The sequence below is a fragment of the Phocoena phocoena genome, chromosome 8 (genome assembly GCF_963924675.1).
Source record: "Phocoena phocoena chromosome 8, mPhoPho1.1, whole genome shotgun sequence".
Lineage (NCBI taxonomy): Eukaryota > Metazoa > Chordata > Mammalia > Artiodactyla > Phocoenidae > Phocoena > Phocoena phocoena.
The window spans coordinates 87,146,509-87,166,512 of record NC_089226.1 but is presented as its reverse complement, the minus strand read 5'-3'; the positions used below and the strand labels follow the sequence as shown (position 1 = coordinate 87,166,512).

At 44.3% G+C, this 20,004-nt stretch overlaps 1 protein-coding gene across 1 annotated transcript in view; it reads right to left on the bottom strand.

Annotated features, from left to right (window-relative positions):
* Nucleotides 1-3,326: 3,326 nt before the first annotated feature.
* TRIM44 (tripartite motif containing 44) overlaps nucleotides 3,327-20,004 on the bottom strand; it is a 110,718-nt gene continuing 94,040 nt past the window's right edge. Inside the window, exon 5 of the mRNA XM_065882139.1 lies at nucleotides 3,327-4,006. Coding sequence (XP_065738211.1) covers nucleotides 3,979-4,006 — 28 coding nt within the window. The 3' untranslated portion in view covers nucleotides 3,327-3,978. The remainder of the gene's footprint in view (nucleotides 4,007-20,004) is intronic.

Genomic DNA, 20,004 nt, shown 5'->3' with positions numbered 1-20,004 from the left:
TCTCCCCTGCAGGCCTGCAGGCCTTCTTTTCTCTCAGGGCTGGGCTGAGTCCATTCATAATGAGATAGATTTGTTTTTTAAACAGAAAATTCCAGTTGTGCTAGGCACACCGTAAACATGCAACTAATTTTCTTATCGAAAAGCATGTGTTGAACAGCTACTGAGTGTGGCATGTCAGGTATTGGCAAGAGAATATTTTCTAGGTGGAGGAGAGGACTTCCTAAGCCCTGCCACTCCTATCGGTCGTGAATTCTGCAGCCGTGCCCTCAGGCCTGACTAGAGTGGTTAGACTCTCAGGTCACCAAAGATTCTGGGTGTCCAAATTTCCCATATCATTAGACACCTTGGAGTAGGGCTGGAGTGCGATTTCCCTCAGGGCTGTCACCTTGGCTCAATGCTTTAGGAGCTGACAACCTTTGCCAAGGAGTTGCTCTTCTTGTTAGCATCTTGTAAGCAAGCAACTAAGCCCCATTATCTGCTGACACTTGTAATCAGGGCTGGCAGAAACCTCTGCGGTGGTATGCGAGATAATGAAGCAGCTCTGAATTTGAAGCAGCTCTGAATGAAGCTCTGAATTTCTCTCACTTGTTAAACTGTGTGTGTGTGTGTGTGTGTGTGTGTGTGTGTACACATCAGGTGTTAGCAGGAAAGTCTATGTTCACAGGACTTTGAATTACCACATCCTCACAGACTGTCTAGGTTTACTAAAATATGAAGATTTCCTTTTCTGTAGCAGTGTAGCAGCTGACATTTTCAAATAAAGTTAGAGAGCAGAACACTCCTCACTTCTACTATTTCTGAGAAGTTCCATACTCCTGAAGGCCTAAAAACACTGTATTTATGGGGGATGGCACCAAAAGGAAAGGTGTCCTCCAACTCCTGGGGGCAGGCTCAAGTTAGCAATATGTACTTAATGTATCTGCTAAAGTAGAAGAATAAGGCTAACTTGCTGCCATTTCTGAGCCTCAACTATAGCCATAAAATGTAATTTTGAAAAAGAATCCATAGAGTGGAATGGTCAGACTGCAGGGGGGGAACCTGCAGCCTTTTTCTCTCTCTTTTTATCTCTCTCTGTTTTAGGCATACACAGAGTTAGGAAGAGCCGGGTATTGGCAAGTCACTCAAGGCAAGTGACTCTTGCCCTCCAAATCTGTATTATCATCTGAGAAATGGGTCCTCATAGTTGGTCCTCAATATTTTAAGTCATTTCCCTTTCTAGGCTGTCAGAGCAGAGACTCCAAGCAATTCTTGGAATTGTCCTGGATTTAATGACAATCAAATCAAAGGACAAACCCCCTCTTAGCCTCCAGATACCCAACCTTTGGAAGGGAGCCAGGGATTGCCGTGAGGACCCAATTCATTCTGAAGACATTCATTACCTGCCTCCCTTGATGACTTCTCCCTAGGGATTTCTGCAAACCCTGCAGCCAGTTAGGACACAGTTGTGAGCAACTCTTACTGACCTGGTAGGAGGGAAGTCTCATCATGCTTGGGGCTTAAGGCCGAGAAGCATGCTCCAGCTTTAAGGAAGCTGGTGCCACTGCAGGAAGCATACGCTGATAAATGCTGCCGGCAGGAACTCAGGAGCCTGGGCAGAAGCTGCTGAGCTGTGTTTAATGCTTCCCTGGTTAAAGTTTTATCAGGCGCTGAAAACAGCAGGAGCCCACAAAGCAAATCTGAAATCCTTTCTAAGTAAAAGCGAAAGTGCTTTCCTTGAGGATTACAGAGTACGATCATTTATTGAGACAGGCTGGCATGTGTTTGTATTTCCATTCATATCCATTGCATAAATGCCTGGGTTTCCCAAATACTGATCTAAAGTAATAACGTATGATCAGGTACGGAGGAGCCAGTGATCTGTCCACTGCTAAAATAAGGCTACTACTTGGAGATTCAACAATACTTACTGGGGAAAGACAACACAAGCTTCCAAATCCTAAATTCTTCTTAATATTCTGATTTTTAAACTCTTTTAAGAATGGCCACTGGTCCTTCTTTAGGAGTAGTTTCTTTGGATGTGGTTGGGGGTTGTAATTAGTGGTATGCCCAAACCGCCAGTCTTCGTGGGCAGAAAGGTAAAGCACCGAAAATGTCTTAGTCATTTGCTGGCCACCAGTTGGAGAGAAAAATAACTGTGTTTTTTTTTTAAACAGCCCAAACTACTCTCAGCCCCAATGTCCCAACAACATATTTAGTGAGCAAGGGTAATCCTAACCCAGAAGCATATACACCTGGTAGCTTCCTGGCCTCAAAGAAACAATCATTTCATAGCATGCACAGGACTGAACAGTGATATAGACAGGATTCCTATAGTAAGTAAGCATTGTTTCTCCCTCAAAACCATCCTGCACACACATATCGGTTGGCCCTAAAGCTCTGTGATAGGTATACAGGCAGGCAGGCAGGCAGGCAGGCAGGAAGAGGAACTCCCCTCAGTGCAACTCCTTTGTTTCTGCCTCAGAGGCACTAGAAGTCTAGGTCCTGAGTCAACAGAAACCCTAAGGCTGCTTGGATGTAGTTCCAATTGTACTTCTCAGAAGCGAACACCAAAATACCACTAAAGGCAGAGGAGAGGGAACACCACCCCACTCGCTAATAAAAATTCTCTGTGAAGTCTCCTATTTTATCTTTACTGTTTATGTATACAAACATTCTATTTCATAATATAATTGTGTTTGTTTTATCTAAAAATAATGTCATTCCCTGACTCCAAACCATTTGTTAAGTAAAACTCCTGTTTCAGAAGACGCATGTTTTTTAGTTTGCAGTTTTGTATTCCCTAGTACATCACTGCTTATTTAGGAGTAAAAAACTTGGTTGTAAGGAAATGTGCTTTGGGAGTGGGGAAAGACCAGAGTCCAACCACGGTGAGTCTCTGCTCACGTTGCTTAAGAGGAGAGAGCCAGCGTGTGGGAGATGACCTGGAGGTGGGGAGAGCCAGGGGAAGAGGGTCCCCGCTGGAGTAAAAGGAAGGTATATCTGCCAGGAGATGGAGCTCGATTCAACACACCACAGAGGGCCAAGAATTCTCTCCACACTGCATTTAAGCCAAATTAGGCTAAGCTGGGGGAGGGGGAGCAAAACCTACACTGAAAATTCCCATTTGTAATACACATTCCAGACTTTCATGCTGTGACAAGACCCATAAAACCTCAGAGTCCACTCAAATAATTCAGGTTCCATCAGATCCTTTAGTGACTATTTTGGAAACTTAGGCAATTTGAGTTCAGAAATACTGATTTCGATTTCAACTTTTAATCAGATCTCTTTGGTCCTTTTTTTTTGGAAAAAAAAAAAAAGGTCATTTCTTTTCTATCTCTTCAATCTTTTTTTTTTTTTTTCATTTCCACAGCACTGAATTATGAATCTGAAATCCTGGATAACTCATGTACTAAAAATATCTCTATATATTTCTAACTTTTAACTCTTTATCTGTTTTCAAGCCATCCATATTATTTCATGAAACCACATTTTCACAGATGTATTAAATGGACTTTTAGAGACGAACTATGTGGGTTGATTCGGCCCTACTTTTCCCTCATTTATTCCATGCTTCAATATGAATAAAGTGTGGTTTTATTAACAGGTAGGGAAACAAATTCTGACTGCCCTTCAAGATTATTCCAGATCCTTCTTAATGAAGTGATACTGTTTGGGTATACAATATGACAGGGGCTGGCTTTCCTGAGCAAGTTCAAAGCAGCCATCGAGGGATTTACCTGAAGGACCCTTTAATTGCTCCTGGTTGATCAAAGGGGCATTTTCCTTGACCTATCACAAGAGAATGAGAAGCACAGTCAGTAAGAGTAAAACTGGTCATTCCTTGGAGAGCTATGTGCCTGCTGTGGATCTGGGGAGGCATCTGGTGGAAGCACGTTTGTTGCTGGGCAGCTTTCACAGGAATCAGAAGCCATTACATATACGCCGTCACATACACACAAGGGGAAGGGATGATTTTCCACTGGGGATGGCAGGCCTTCATGTGTCTTCTTCTTCACTGGCACCACTACAAAGGAAAGGAGAACCAAGTGAGTTAAGACTTCACAAGAAGGGGGGCAGCCTAGTCTACTGACAGAAGGCACAGGCTCTGCTGTCAGACGCCCCTGGATTCCAGCCCTAACCCTACCACTGCTGGGCACTGTGGCCAGGGGCAAGTTACTTAGCCTCTCTACGTTCTGATTTCTTTATCTGACTGCAGAGATAATGATGATAATAAAACCTACTTTCTTAGGTTACTGGAGGAATAAATAATACATATAAAATGCCTGTGCCTGGTACACAGTAAGTGAATAGCTATTTAAAGGAGCAGGTGAGGGTCATGATATTTTTTTAACTTGACAAAATAAATTGCTGGTGAAAATCAGGAGTTTGACGTCCCCTAAGCCTTAAAGCCACCTATTGTTAGAAAAGAAAGGCAAAGAGAAGCTATCATTCTGCATGCCAAATGGCACTTCTCACCTGGAATAAAGCCAAGGTTTTAATTCATGCCACAGGGACAGTCACCGGGTTTAGATGTCACCTCCTCAGAGAAGGTATTCTATCTAAGTCAGGCTCCCTGGTTACTCTCCATCTCCATCTTCTTTCTTTCATAGCCCTTATCATGTCCTATAAATCATCTGTTTGCTATTTACTCTCCCCTCTACCCCCACCAGAGCATAAAAGAATAGCAATATTGTCTATTTTATCGACTACTGTTTATCTAGCACTAGGACTGTGCCAGGCATATAGAAGTGTTCAATAAATAGTTGTTGTAAAAAGACAGTGAAAAATAAAAACAGGAAGGGAGAGAAGGAAGGAGCTGAAAGAATGGTCAGTCATGACTGACTTGACCAGGGCATCCTAGATGTCAGTAGTATTTCAGTGGCCAAAAAATGAGTTGTGAGTCTCAGAAGCATGGCTAGAACGTCAGCTGCTCAGGGTTAGAGCCTCCCTGGCTTGGTCCTGGGAGAGAACATTGTTGATACAAGCACTAGGGCAAGAAAAAGTCAGGGCCAGAAAAAGACTTACAAGGACACTTAGAAGGACAAGAGCGGCAAATGTGCCTAGTTTCTCCTCCTCCACCACTTCTAGAGGCCACTGTCCTTAAAATAATAACAAGAGCCAGCTTGATCAAGTGTGCCAGGGGCACTGAGCTAAGCGTTCCTCACCCATTCTTTCTATTAGTCCTCACAATAATCCTAGGATGTAGGGACTACTATTATTATTATTACTCTCCCCATTTCGCAAATGAAGAAAGTGGAGCTCTGAGAGATGTAAAATCCTTGGTCACATAGTAAGGCCTGCGTCCTTAAAACTTAAGGATTAGTTTCGGCTGGATAAAGTCTGAAGCAGGCGAGTTAGGGAGCTTGGAAGGGAGGTAAATCCCCCTTCCTCTGGTAGAGGCAGGAGTTAGGGAAGAGGACAGGCCTGGGGTGTACATCAGCGCCCTGCTATGACCTAGAAATGTTTTTTATCTCACAAGGGATTATCTACGTCTATATAAAAATCTGTGCTTTTTTGCATCCCTCTGGGAAGGCCTTTAAGGGAAAATATCCTAGACGACGGACCTGTAGTACTTCTGCTCAGGGCGAAACATTTCGAGGCATGGAGCGTGAAATTAAGGCACATGTACTCAGGAGCCAAAAGAACCAACAGCAAGCCTCGCTATCCAAATTCTGCCCTGTTTCCATTCCCTTTTCCCGCCTGCTGTCCGATCACGGGATGAAGGGTGCATGCTAGGAAGGGCTGGACAGTGGACCGTCATTAAGGAGCAGTGCTTGGTGGCATCTGTCCCAAAGGGAACAAAAAGGGTCTTTCATGAAAGCGTCTCACTAGAACCAAGACCCAGTTGGAACCGGTGCCATTGTCTCCCCTTTGGTATTATATCCAAAGCGAGCTCAATGTGCTTTTGTCAATTTTCCTTCAAATATGAGAGGTCTAGCACAAGCAGGTGCCCCTTCCTTCAACTGCGGTTCATTATTCAGCATTCTTAACTTGAGATGCATAGTTTAAAGGGTTCATGAACCTACTGGAGTTGTATACAAAATTTTGTCTGTGTGTTCCTTGTCTGAGAGAGGCCATAATTTTCATCATATTCACAAAGAGGTCAACAACTCCACAAAACTGAGTATAATGAAATTATAAATAAACTAACTTCTTTTCGAGTTGCCAAGTCCCTTATTATAAGATGTGCAGAGCTGACTTGGGGAACAGATCAAAAACCCTGACTGATAAAATCTTTTCTTACTATCCTAAAAGAGATCTGTTCTTGGGCCTGAATGACACAGCTCATCTCACAGTTTAAAAGCCTAAGACCTTGGAATTCTGGCATATCACTGGTTAATTTGACTATCTACTCTGTGTTAGGCATAACACTAGGCACAACAACGAACAAGATGAAATCACAGTAGTTGCCCTCATGGACTTCAGAGCCTAGTAGCTGACAGAGGGAGGGGGGAAGGGGAGGGAGGGAGGGGGAGAGAGAAAGAGAGATAGAAAGGGGAAGGGAGGGAGAGAGACATATTTTTGTCCAGAATAGCATCTTCAAATAAATCATACTCATTTTCATAATTAATGAAATTAATTTTTTGCCACAATAAAGAAAAAATCGTAACTGAATCTATAGCATACAGCTTTGTTCACCTTGTGTGTGTTCTCTCCTGGAGGGTCACACAGTATCATTAGTGTGAGATATCATCTGAATGTCCCTTCTTCACTCTGTATATAAGCTGATCTGTGTTCACAGGATTTTATCTTAAATAGTCTATAAGAGTCTACTTTCTCCAAGGGAAGTAACACAGCCTTCCACCTCAGCCACTTGTCATCCTCCTCTGAAACATCTACCACTCACACTTACATTTATAATTGGAGTGATACTCAGAGGATATTGAAATTTTGAGTGTCTGTTCTGTTGTTGTTGTTTTGAGAATAAACTAAGGGTGTTAGATAGATAGCCCATTCTGTAGTAGGTATTTACCATGAGAGAAGCAGCATTATATAATGGCTTTGAAGTCACCAAACTAAACTAGGTTCAAATCCCCGCTCTGGCACTAATGAGCTGTGCAACTTTGGATGAGCTGCTCAACCTCTCTGAGTCTCAGTTTCCTTGCGGTAATAGTTACTGTATATCTTACAGGGTTATTGCGAGAGTTTTCTGTATTTTATGCAATATAAATACTTTACAATGTTGGCTCCCTTCTTCAACCTGCTTTTCTTCTTATCCAGAATCAACACCTGCCTAACTTTCCTTCACCGTTGTTCTTCTGGCATCTGAAATGTTACATTCCAGAGCAAGTGCGCTCTTATCCCCAGATGTCCTTACATTTCTGGAATGCCCTTCTTTGCTTCCTTCGAGAGTTTTTAAAATGACAACTCCAGACCTACAGATACTGAATAGAAAGTAAGTCTGAGTTCCATGGTTCTGACCCTTCTACTTGACAGGTCTCTAGAAAAGTCAGTCCCTGCCAAACACCGGTGAGGACATACTGAGCGAAGCCCAGTTAACTGGTGTCAGTCACAGAATGACCCAGTTTGAGAGTGCTAATGTGTCTAAAAGCAGCGGTTTTAAAACCGAGGTACACATACCTTTGTGGTACCTAATGATTTTCCAGGAGGTATTCGGTCATTGGTAGTTCAAAGGAAATTAATGTCCAGATCCTTACCTTCCATACATACTCATTGTTAAAACTGACCTCTCTAAGGGCTTCCCTGGTGGCGCAGTGGTTGAGCGTCCGCCTGCTGATGCAGGGGATGCGGGTTCGTGCCCCGGTCTGGGAAGATCCCACGTGCCGCGGAGTGGCTGGGCCCGTGAGCCATGGCCGCTGAGCCTGCGCATCCGGAGCCTGTGCTCCGCAATGGGAGAGGCCACAACAGTGAGAGGCCCACGTACCGCAAAAAAAAAAACCCAAAAAACTGACCTCTCCCGGAACGTGCTTGTGATCTACAAGTTCTCTCTTCAGCTACTCTCACTTTTTACAGTCACCTTACTCCTACTTCAGAAAAGAAATGCATACCCCTCATCCTCCCGAATCTCACCATGGGACAATTTTAGAATGCCTTGCTTCTAAGAGGAGTCCTATGAGAACAGGGTAAGAAATAGTGAAGGATATAATTCCTTATTCCATCCAGATAATAAACTCTTGGCAAAGCTGTGTGCCCTTATCTGTCCACCCACAGATCTAAGAATTCATATTCAGAAATGAGATGGTTGTCATGAAGTGTGTACTAATATGTTTATTTTAATCGACAAAATGAAATCAGACTTGGATCTGACAGAAAGCAAGACTGATTTGGCTGGATGGTTTGACCATGAAAACCATCTTTGCCAATGAGATTACACAGTGAATCTCGCCTGGAAATTTAATATGCTAAATCTGTAGTGCCGAAGTTTTGACAAAAATGTATATAAAGCTCATACTATGCAGTATGTCAGAATTAACATCCTTCTCAACTGTCTAAACTTGACATATAACTTCAGGAGTTAACTTAAAATGGGCAAGGAGGCACATAATGTTTTCTAAATTATTTGGGGGGTATAAGAACAAAAAGTGTAGCTAAAGGAACTGAGAGTTCCTAAATCACGACCGGGAGAGTGATGTGACACTTAACACCCCCTAGGGGTAGGGGTCCAGGTAACAGAATGGGACGAAGGAGCCCAGCCAGCAGAATGCTGTGTCCCCTCTGCCAGTTGGGCACGCTGTCTCATGAGCAACCCTTTCTGTCTTGTTGTGCCTGTGAAACTGAACTGTTAGAGGCACACCCCAAGCCCCAGTCCTATTCAGCCCCTAAGCACATGCTCATAAAGTGATTAAGGTCAAGGAGTGTTTTCACTGCCTGACAAGCTTTAAGACAGTCCATACAGATAGGCAGCTCCGTTTTTCAGCTTCTGTCCCCAGAGATGGACACTTATAAGAGGAAGTTAATAAATGAGGTGGGTAGGCACTCTGATCTCGGAAGTTAGTCTCTTTTCCTGAGAATACAATACAACTTAATTTGATTTGGCATCACTTATATCGCTGAGTCCTTGGCTATTTATTCATTATTGATGTAAAAAGGATTATTCACTTAAGAGGATGGAGAAATTAAGAGGTATCAACAAGGAAGGAAGGCTAGATTCAGTTGAGATGCAAAAAGAAAGATGTAGTATTCTCCAGAAAGGACGCCACATAGGTGTTGTATGAGGAATTCATGGAAGTCTCCATTCACCATCTGAGGCTGCAGCTGCTCACTTCCAGTGAGAATGTGATCGGCCTAGCTGGGGGACGGGCCAAACGCCCTGACCCGGAAATACTCCTCCACCAGACAGAGCAGAGCTGCTACTTCTGTCTCCCGTGTCACCTGTCCCAGTAGCCTGGGCTGAAAGTGAGGGGTTACTGTGCTATGAGGAATCAGAACTTACATATTTAGCTGCTGCCTGTGGAACTAATACAAATTAGTTTTAAGAGATGTAAGTGTACATTTAAAAGAGATACAAGTACAAAATAAAGTAAAAAGTCCTCCCCGTTTATCCTGGGTTAACTGAGAAAAACATCAGAGGGCTTCACAGCTCTAGTCCTGGCTTTGCCGTGTGACTCCGGACCCAGTTTCCCCATCAGGGAAATTAGGACACCTCGCCTTGTAAGTGAAATTTACAAAAATTCAAACCAGACAAAAGCAAAGCTCCTTTCTGACTTACACATTTGCTGAGCTAATTAATTAGAGCTCATTTATACTGTTTTTTTCTCTTGCTTCCTATGCACTGCCCTCTTTCCCCATTCCTCTCCAACTCAATCTGAAGGCTGACCTCAACATTCCAAGTTCTTTCACCTCTTTTTCTGGCTGGGCCTAAATGCCAGGTTGATGAATTGTACTATTTGATCAATACCTAGTGCACACCCTAGTACAGTGAGCTCTATGGGCAAATGATTTCCTGTGATTTCCCAATTCATCGTGGTTCTTAAAGTGGTACCAACCCTTGTTGTGCCTTCCTTCGCAAATCACAGGAAACAGGGAGAAGGGCTCTTCTCTCTTTAGATCACGTTATACTTGATCTCATGAATCTTCTCTCCTTCAGTAATGACCACTGTTCACAGACGGCCGACTTAATGCTCCAGGCACTGTGCTAAGTAATTCATATACACAATCTCACCAAACCCTAACAGTAGCTTTAGGATAAGTATCATCATCTCCATCCTACAGATCAGAGTAGTGAGGCCAAGAGAAGCTACGTGACTTCTTTGAGGTACACAGCTTGTAAATGGTAGATCCAGCTTATGCAGACTCCAGAACCCTCAGATATGAAAATGCACTCGTGTAAGAAGACAGACATAAACCTGATCTTCTGACCCCTGGTTACCCAGACAATAAGTGACAGCCACTGAAGACTAAGATCTCTGAGGTTCAATTTTTTACCTGAAAAATAGGACGATAATATCTATTTCCAAGGGTTGTTGTAATGAGTTGGAAAGTACTTGCAAGTTCTTCTTTAAGATGAAAAAATGCCAGAAAAGGGTAGGATGACTACAGAAGGAGAAGGAAGTAGACACTGGGTTTGCCTTTCAGCCCTCACAGCTGCCTCTGCCCCTATAGACCGACACAGGCACCTGTGAGACAGGTCTGGGGCTCCAGGGCGGCCTCAGGTCCACACACTGACCACAGTGCTAAGTTTGATCTCCATGTACCTTGCAACCTGTTTACCGTTTTTATAGGTGGCTGCCCTTCTTGCACTCCACTTGGGGTGGTGGCCCGTTTCTATGGAGGATGGAAAGGTGCCAGCAGGCCTGTTCAGGCAGGGCCCTTTGATAGGGAGACACTTGAACAGAAGTAACAGGCAGGCTTCTTAGCCTGCCAGTGTCCCATGTGCTCTCAGAACTCCCTTCCTTAGGATTGAGTCTTCTGTTACTGCTGCTGCTGGATTTATAATGGAATCAGTTCCAGCCTTTTTTCTTTTAATTCAAAACGCAACCTTTTGTTTTTCGCTGATCTGTATTTTCTGTAGCAAACACGGATTGCTTCTATAAAAAGAAAAAAAAACCCATAGTGTTATCCACTGGTGATACTCAACATTAACACATTGAAATATATTCATCTATACCCCTCCTATGCATATGTAAAAATATATACTTCACAGGCTCTTTCATAATCTATTTTTTCATTCAACTATCAATCACGAATACCTTTATCAAGAAATGTATTTCTCTAAGATTATGGTTCACGATTAAGTTGTATGGATTTATCATACCTAATTATTAGACACAAATTACTTCTACCTTTTCACTATAACCTACACCTCTGTGACACATATTTACGTTGGTGAATCTTTAGGTTCACCCTTAATTATTTCCAAAGAAAAAAATTCCCAGAAGGGAAACTCCTGGGTCAAAGTAAAAATTACAAAGATAGTACAGAGGGTTCCAATATCTAGTTTCCTCTATTATTAACATCTTACATTAGTGCATTTGTTAGAATGAATCAACAAATTTGGAATACTAGTATTAATGCTAGTATTAACTGAAGTCTAGATTGTATTCAGATTCCCTTAATTTTTCGCTAACGTCCTTTTTCTGTTCCAGATTTCACCTGAGATACCACATTATATTTAATCACCAGGTCTCCTTAGTCTCCTCTTGGCTTTGACCGTTTTGATGATCTTGACAGTTCTGAGGAGCATCGGTCAGGTATTTTTGTAGAATGTCCCTCACTTGGGATTTGTCTGATGCTTTTCTCATGATTAGGCCACGGTTACGGGCCTCGAGAAGGAAAAGTCACAGAGGTAGAGCACCATTCTCATCACATCATACCAAGGGCACATACCATTGATGACTGAGTGCTGATGATGTTGACCTTGATTACCTGGCTCAGGTAATATTTGTTAAGGTTTTTCCACTGCAAAGTTACTTTTTTCCCCCTTCACATACTGTACTCTCTGGAAGGAAGTCACACCTAAGGAGTGAGGAGTTATGCTCCCCCTGGTTGAAGTCACACCTAAGGAGTGAGGAGTTATGCTCCCCCTGGTTGAAGGTAGAGTATCTACAAAAATTATTTGAAATTCTTCTGAACATGAGATTTGTCTCTTATTCATTTATTTATTTACTGATCATTTGTTTGTATCAGTATGGACTCATGGATACTTATTTTTACACTCTGGGTTATAATCCAATACTACTTGATTTATTTTGTTGCTCTAACTGTTCAGCTTTGGCCTCTGGAAGCTCTTTTAGTCCACTCCTGTGGCCCCTGACATGCCCTCACCAATGTAAGGGTTGTTCTGAGGTTTGGGGGGAGCACTTCTTTACTTTCTGACACTACAAAATGCTCCAGGCTCATCTTGTATATTTTCTGCTGCAGTCCTAGAATCAGATATTTCTCCAAGCAAAGGCTATGTATTGAATATTTTTAAAAGGATTTGATATATCCCTGTTAAATTGCCCCCCAGAAATCAACTTGCACTGATTTACAATCATTACTCATACAGGTATGAGAATGCCAATTTTCCCCACATCCTCGCCAATGTCTGGCAGTTTCAAAGTGTCTGAGGATGAGGGGTGTGTGTGTGTGTGTGTGTGTGTGTGTGTGTGTGTGTGTTTCTCCTCTCTGAAATAACTTTTATGTTATTATTTGGTTTCCTGTTGAACTTCAAGAGGAAAATGCCACGGGGGCTGCAAGCTTTCCCTTTTCTCTGCCTTTCTGTTGGTCTTCCCCAACCTCCCTTCCCTTCCCCACCGCTGCTGGATTTCACAGAACTGACGACCTCCTGTTGTGAGGGCTGAAAGGAACCCTTCTCAAAGCCTCTAATAGGGCCCAGGCAATTCCAGGGGGTAGGGGAGTGAAATGCAGAGAACAGCCCAAGGGTTTACCTTCCCTGTTTCCTGCACCTTCAGGAATTCCACCCGACCCAGTTTCCTCATCTTTTCTTGGCAAGTGAATAATGGAAACCAAATCTCAAGCAGTTTCCCTCCACAGAATCTTAAACATAAGATTTAATAAAATGCTGGACTTCAAATTTCCTGTTGCCTCAGCTGCTGTATCTTAGAAGTTACCAAAGAGGAGAAAAAATCAATCAATAAATACACTCTTGACATTAAACTCTAATCTCTGAATGAACAGTAGGCTTTTTTTTCAAGTGTCCCTTATTAGTTCTCAGTAGTTTTGAGTCCCACGGTGACCTTAAACTGAGGTCCAGAAGTTGTAGAAAGTCAGAAATTGGAAGGACACCAACTCTCAGAACCTCCTTCTCATGTCACAGAGGGTTATGAATATGCATTTAGGAGACAGGAACACCTAGGTTTGAGTCACAGCTTTGTCATTTGCTAGCTGTGGGATTTTGAGTTCAGTGCTCTTACCTGAAAATGGAGGACAACTTAGTACCTACCTGAAAGAGTTATTGGAGATTAGATGAGGACTGATATATAGAGAGAGTGCTGGACATATAGAGAGAGAGCTTGGAATGGTACCGGGCACCTAGAAAGTGCTCAATACATTTTATGGTTAGATGAAGAAATCAAGGCTAAGAGAGGCTAAAAGTTATACAGTGAGTTGATGGCGGTGAGATTAACTGAAAATCAGAGTTTCTGGTTCCTGAAAACACCATCATACCTGCAAGCCTCATTTATTAACAAAAGAGAAGAGCTGACCCTGCTGTCACACATGCACTATAGGCAGCATTCTGTCACTGGATGGGTTCAAGATTGCTTCTCAAGCCTGTTCTCTTGGTGCTTGATAATAGGCCGTTCGCTCATAACAATGGTCAAAAGCTATAATTAATTTATTGAGTGCTTTATATGTGCCAACCACTGTGCTCAAAACCTTAGAAGCACCCTCTCCCTCTCTCACTGAGGCCACCAGCAAGTTCCGTCCACTCCCGCCACACTTCTATCCCGCGTCTATCCGTTCCTCTTCTCCACTCCCACCACACTTCTATCCTGCGTCTATCCATTCCTCTTCTCCACTCCCACCACACTTCTATCCTGTGTCTATCTGTTCCTCTTCTCCACTCCCACCACACTTCTATCCTGCATCTATCCGTTCCTCTTCTCCACTCCCGCCACACTTCTATCCTGCGTCTATCCATTCCTCTTCTCCACTCCCACCACACTTCTATCCTGTGTCTATCTGTTCCTCTTCTCCACTCCCACCACACTTCTATCCTGCATCTATCCATTCCTCTTCTCCACTCCTGCCACACTTCTATCCCGTGTCTATCCGTTCCTCTTCTCCACTCCCACCACACTTCTATCCTGTGTCTATCCGTTCCTCTTCTCCACTCCCACCACACTTCTATCCCGCGTCTATCCGTTCCTCTTCTCCACTCCCACCACACTTCTATCCCACGTCTATCCGTTCCTCTTCTCCACTCCCACCACACTTCTATCCCGTGTCTATCCGTTCCTCTTCTCCACTCCCACCACACTTCTATCCCGTGTCTATCCGTTCCTCTTCTCCACTCCCACCACACTTCTATCCCGCGTCTATCCGTTCCTCTTCTCCACTCCCACCACACTTCTATCCCGTGTCTATCCGTTCCTCTTCTCCACTCCCACCACACTTCTATCCCGTGTCTATCCGTTCCTCTTCTCCACTCCCACCACACTTCTATCCCGCGTCTATCCGTTCCTCTTCTCCACTCCCACCACACTTCTATCCCGCGTCTATCCGTTCCTCTTCTCCACTCCCACCACACTTCTATCCTGTGTCTATCCGTTCCTCTTCTCCACTCCCACCACCATCTCTTGCTTGAACTGCGGCAGTTGACTTCCGACTGGTTTTCCTACTTCTATTCTTACTTCACTACTGCTTAGCTTTCAAACTGCATACAGAGTAATATTTTTTAAATGTGCAACAGATTATGTCACTGCTCCACTTAAAAATCCTTCGATGGCTTCCTATATCCTTAGAATAAAGCCCATGGCCCACAAATCCCTACATGATTTGGCCCCTGCCTATCTCTAACCTATTTCACGCCACTTGCCAGACACACTGGCTGTCTCTCTGCCCCTCAAATAAGCAGAGTTTGGCCCTGTCTTAAGGCTTTTGCATTTGCTGTTAAGTTTCAAAAGCTCTCCCCTCACAGCCTGGAATGCTGGCTCCTTAACACTTAGGTCTCAGCTCCAATGTCACCTTCTCTGAGGCTTTCCCTGACCAAGCAGTCTAGAGTAGCCACCCACCCTACCCCTGTGCTATTACTTTAGACTATTGTATTGTCTTCACAGCACTGATCACTATCTAAATTGTTTTGAGATGTAAGGGTCCTTAACTATTTTGTTCCCTGCTATATCACTAGTACCTGATAATGTGCCTGCCACCAGTAAAACCTCAACAGTTTTTCTGAGTGAATGATCAAAACAGCCCCCAAAAGAATTATTGTTCCAGAAACATTCCAAGTCTTCCCAGGCAAGCTGTGGGCAACTTGCTGGTCTCAGAGATACTGCCCAGGAATCTCATGGACCGCTTACTATATAGGTAAGCCCAGGCTCCACTGATTTTCCAACTCACTGCAATCACCAGGCACATACAGCCACTGGGGATACCAGCTGTGGATTAAATGCTGTATCATAAACGATGATTACTCTTACAAATGACTAAGCCTTACTGGTAAAGGATGTGTGTGTTTGATGGACAAGGAATGCTGTGTCACTGAGGGCAAAGCATAAGTAGTTCGTGTCCAGCCCTTCCCAAGCAAGGAAACTTGAAGAACCAATTCACCTCCATGAGGAGATGTTCTCACCTTCCTTATAAAACAGCTGCACGTTTGGCAACTTCCAGCCCTCTACAATCCAGCTGACTCAAGGCAGTCTTGGATTCCAAGACTTCAACCATTCGCCCCCTCACCCTAATGGTCTATGGAGGGAGAGACTCATCCAGGCCAAGATGGAAATAAAGGGATGTTTATTCACTGCTCCTCTCCTTCCTTTGGATGAAACATCAGCTGAGGTGCAGATCCGGGAGTGGGACAGTTGTGTTAGTTATTGTGGTGGTAGCGACAGACAGTGGAACACACAACTAAGAATCAGAGACATGGCTTCAAACCTCATTCCAGTACACAACAGCAGTATGACCCTGAGCGGGAGGCCTCTTTAAACTAAAGTTTCAATGTCTGTAAAATGAAGATAATGATACCTATAAGTACTCGCTAAATGGATGCTACTATTATTTACTAGGCCCTGAACTAATCACTTCACCAACATTTTCACATTCAGTTTTCATAATAATAACCCTGTATAATAGCATTACCACTCTATTTTACAGATGAAGGAAGTGAGGAGTAGAGAAATGAATAACATCCCAAGTTCCACAGCTGGCAGAGCTGGAACTAGAGGGCCTGGTCCTTGTTTTTAACCATGGATGGTGGACTCAGTGTTGAGTGAAGGCAGCTATGAGGGGACTTGTGAAACCAGCTTGGCTGCATTTATCCAGCCAGGTTATACTGGTAATGCCTCATTACCAGTAGCACAGACAGTAACTTCTGGTGATTGCTAAAGATTTTTCCAAGGCCTCGGCAGACTCAAACTCTAAACCGTGTACTAGAAAACTACCTCCCTGCTATAGGGGATCCCAATAGTCTTTTAAAGAAAGGTACAACCAGATGTTTTCAGTTTTTTCAACCACAGCCAGCCTGTGACTTTCCTATAGCAACCTGGCTGCAAGTTAGCCATTTCCCTCCGATTTTCACCTCAGTTCTTGTGAGCTCTAGCAAACAGAGTCATGCAACCTTTTGCATGACTGCCACCAAGTCACCATCCCCTGGACGGAGTCTCTCTGGGTCAGACATCAGTTTCAATTTCATTTGTCCTGAGGTGACAGGCACCCAGGTCTCACTCATTTAATTAGGTTGCATAGAAAATATCTTTCAAGGCCTCAGCTGATTTTCACTGCACTGAACTAGAGAATAAAATTGGCGTTAAGTCGAGATAATGCCTCCTTGTCTGCCTTCAGGGAACCGGTGATGAGGGTGGTCTGATAGATGCCTGCTTTGCCCTTGCAGCCTCCAGGGGTTCAGGGACTCAGCATGCCTACACGTGGCTGTATTGTAAATGCCAGTCTTTGCCACTTGAACTCCTTGGAGGCTGAGTCTGTTTCTCATTGACCATTTTACCTCGAGTGTTTAACAACATACCTGGCATTTAGGACACATCCGGTGGCTGGCACACAGCATCTCTCACTGCCTGCCTTGGCCTAGAAGGGATTTAGCTGGTGAAGTGAAAGCTGGGGAAGGCTGACCTTCAGGGAAGAAAGCGGGTGCAGCAGGAAAGCAGACCTTCCTCCTAGGAGCGCTAAGACCTGCCTGCTAGGAGAGCGCCTGACGGAGGAGCACGGCATGCGAGGATCGCCCACTTTGGGGAAGGACCAGAATTCCCACCCAAGCCCTCTGAGCTGCGTTGACTATATAGCAAAGCATTTCAACCTCCCTAAGTCTCAGCCTCTTACCTGTGACACAGGTAATCATTCATTCTCTCTCTCAGTGAACCAATGTTTATCGAGTACTCACAATATATTAGGTACTGCAACAGGTGCTGGCGTTACAGTAGCGAGCCAGACTGACAAAGTCTGGTTCTCGTGAAGTTTAATTTCTAGTAAAGAAGGCAACTAATAAGGGAGTAAACAAATTAAAAATTTCAGATAGTGGAAAGCACAATGAACAAAGCAGGATGCTGAGATAGAAAACGGTGGGTGCGTGTGTGTTGGGGGGCAACTCAGGAAGGCGAAACTATCAGGGGTCTACTGCTCAGAGTTGAAAAGTATTAAATGAGATAATGGATGCAAAATATTTAGCATACTTACTAACAAGTAATGAGCACTCCACCAAAATTCAACTGTTGTTATATTACTTCCTCCTGAGTCAGCTGCCCCTCTTTCACCTCGCAGTGGCCGAGCCCCTCCTACACGCCGGGGAGGGGCATGCAGAGGGGAATCAGACAGGAGCTCACAGTCTGGCAAAGAATGTAGCTTATGTGCTATGAGCAAAGGATGAAGTGGTAAATTCCACCTATGGAGTCAGAAAAGACTATCACTTAATGTTGACAGATGGATTGGTATTTTCCAGGAAGACTACAGGGCCAGAAGAAGGGCATGCCAGGTGGAAGGAAGAGCTTGAAAAAACTCCTGAAGATGAGAAACAGCCTGGCATGTGCAGAGAGCTGTGGAAAACTCAGGCTGAAGTGGGAGCGGGCACACTGAGAGAAGAAGTATCTCATCAGCAGCTCTTAATGCTTATCTTCATGGGTCATGCTTAAAGTGTCTCCTAAGAAGATGGGGTCGGGGGGATGTGGATGGGAAAGAACAGGAGATGAGAAGCGTGTCAGGGCTCCATACGGCATCCACCACATTGCTAACACTCCATAATGTGAATAAGGGCTATGTTGAAGATGTTCAGCCTGAGGTCTGTGTGACACTACCCAAGGCAGCACAAACAGATGTGTCAAGGGGGGAAACCAAACACCCAGTGGTAACTCAAAATAAATCCTGTGTCAGGGGAAGGCAGGCGTCAGGCTGCTCAAATGTGACTACATCATCAGCACAAATCTGAGACTCAGCCCGGAAGAGGAACGCAGGTGCCAGTGTATGACGCTGGGGGTCTGGAGTGAACGGACTCTTGCTCCCAAGCAGAGCCAAGGACTCCCTCTTTGCCAAAGCCAGACCCACCTGTCCAAGAGTCTAAGGCCCAGGCTGGGGACATGAGAGGGCCCTGTAATAGGGAAACAGGAAACTACAAGGAGGTTTCTTGTGCCAAGTTAATAACTCAGGCATCTCTGCCAGCACATTTTCTCTGAGATGAGTGTAACTGCAGAGGAGATGTTTGTGTAAGGGAACCATTCAGATAGAGCCCCGGTTCCCTGCCTGTTTACTACTCTGTCCTATCCCTGCCCTTGCAGTAAATGCTCTTGTCATGAGTCTCCCCAGGAAATGGAGAAGAAATTAAGGAAGCCATCTCCACCCCCAATATTCCAAAAGCTTATAATACAGCCAACAGGTCTGGACTATAGGAATCTGCCCCTGCTGGGAGGAAGGCTGCTTAATGCAGACAGCCAAAGAGATGAATATCACATCCACTGTGCATTCAGCCAGTCTTACCAGAGGCTCTCCTTGGACTCCAGCTTAGTGCTGTCAGATGAGAGAGGGCACTAGTCTGGCCAGAAGAGAGGAAGATGACCCAAAACACATGAATACACCAAGCGGGAGAGCCAAAGCAAAGTGAGAAAAGAGGAACTGAACATTACAGGTCTACATCCGTTTGCATGCCATTGCCCAATCACAAGACTGAACAAAGCCCACTGCTCTGACTCAAAGGGCTGCCCTAGGCAATGGAGGAAATCACATATACCCAACACGGCATCATGCAGAAAGCAGTCCAGCCTTTGTCACATTCAAAAGATCTCTGCATAAGTCAGTGAGAGTAAAGACCGTATCAAAGTTGTTCCTTTAGTCTAAGGTACTGCACTTTTGGCTTAGCCTCCTGAGTTAAAAATCAGTAGATATTACAAGACAAGAGTAGGCCATGGGATCACCATAAGCCGCTTGAGCACACGTGAGTTTCTGGGTGAGTCAGCTGTCATCTCAGAAGCTGATGGGTTAAGATGGATGGTTAAGTTTTGCTGGGGAAAAAGAAGTAATACTCTTTAAAGGACCAGGACTAGGGTATAAGTATAGGATAATGAGGGAAGCAGATAAAGATTATTAAAGACACATTCTGCCTTCCTCCTAGGTTTTCCTGAAGCCAGCTCTGCTGTGACACTCCAATGACATAATCCTACCACTTCAGACCTGTTTCATGCATCTGCAGAAGAACCTGTTTATGGCTCAGTCTCAACATAAATCAGGTGTCATTAAGATTTATTTATAATACCCAGAAAGCAACTGTTCTCAACTGGCCCAGTTATAGGGCTCAGCCAGAGCAGACAATCCAAACACCCCACCAGGCACTAGGGGGATGTTCCCCTAGGTATCGAGTAAGGCCCAGTCACCCTCTAGGCCTGCGTAGTTGAGGGGCGTCTGCCAGCAATCTAGATGGCTCCCTGCTGCCAGACTCTCAACCCTGGCTTTCAGACTGAGAGG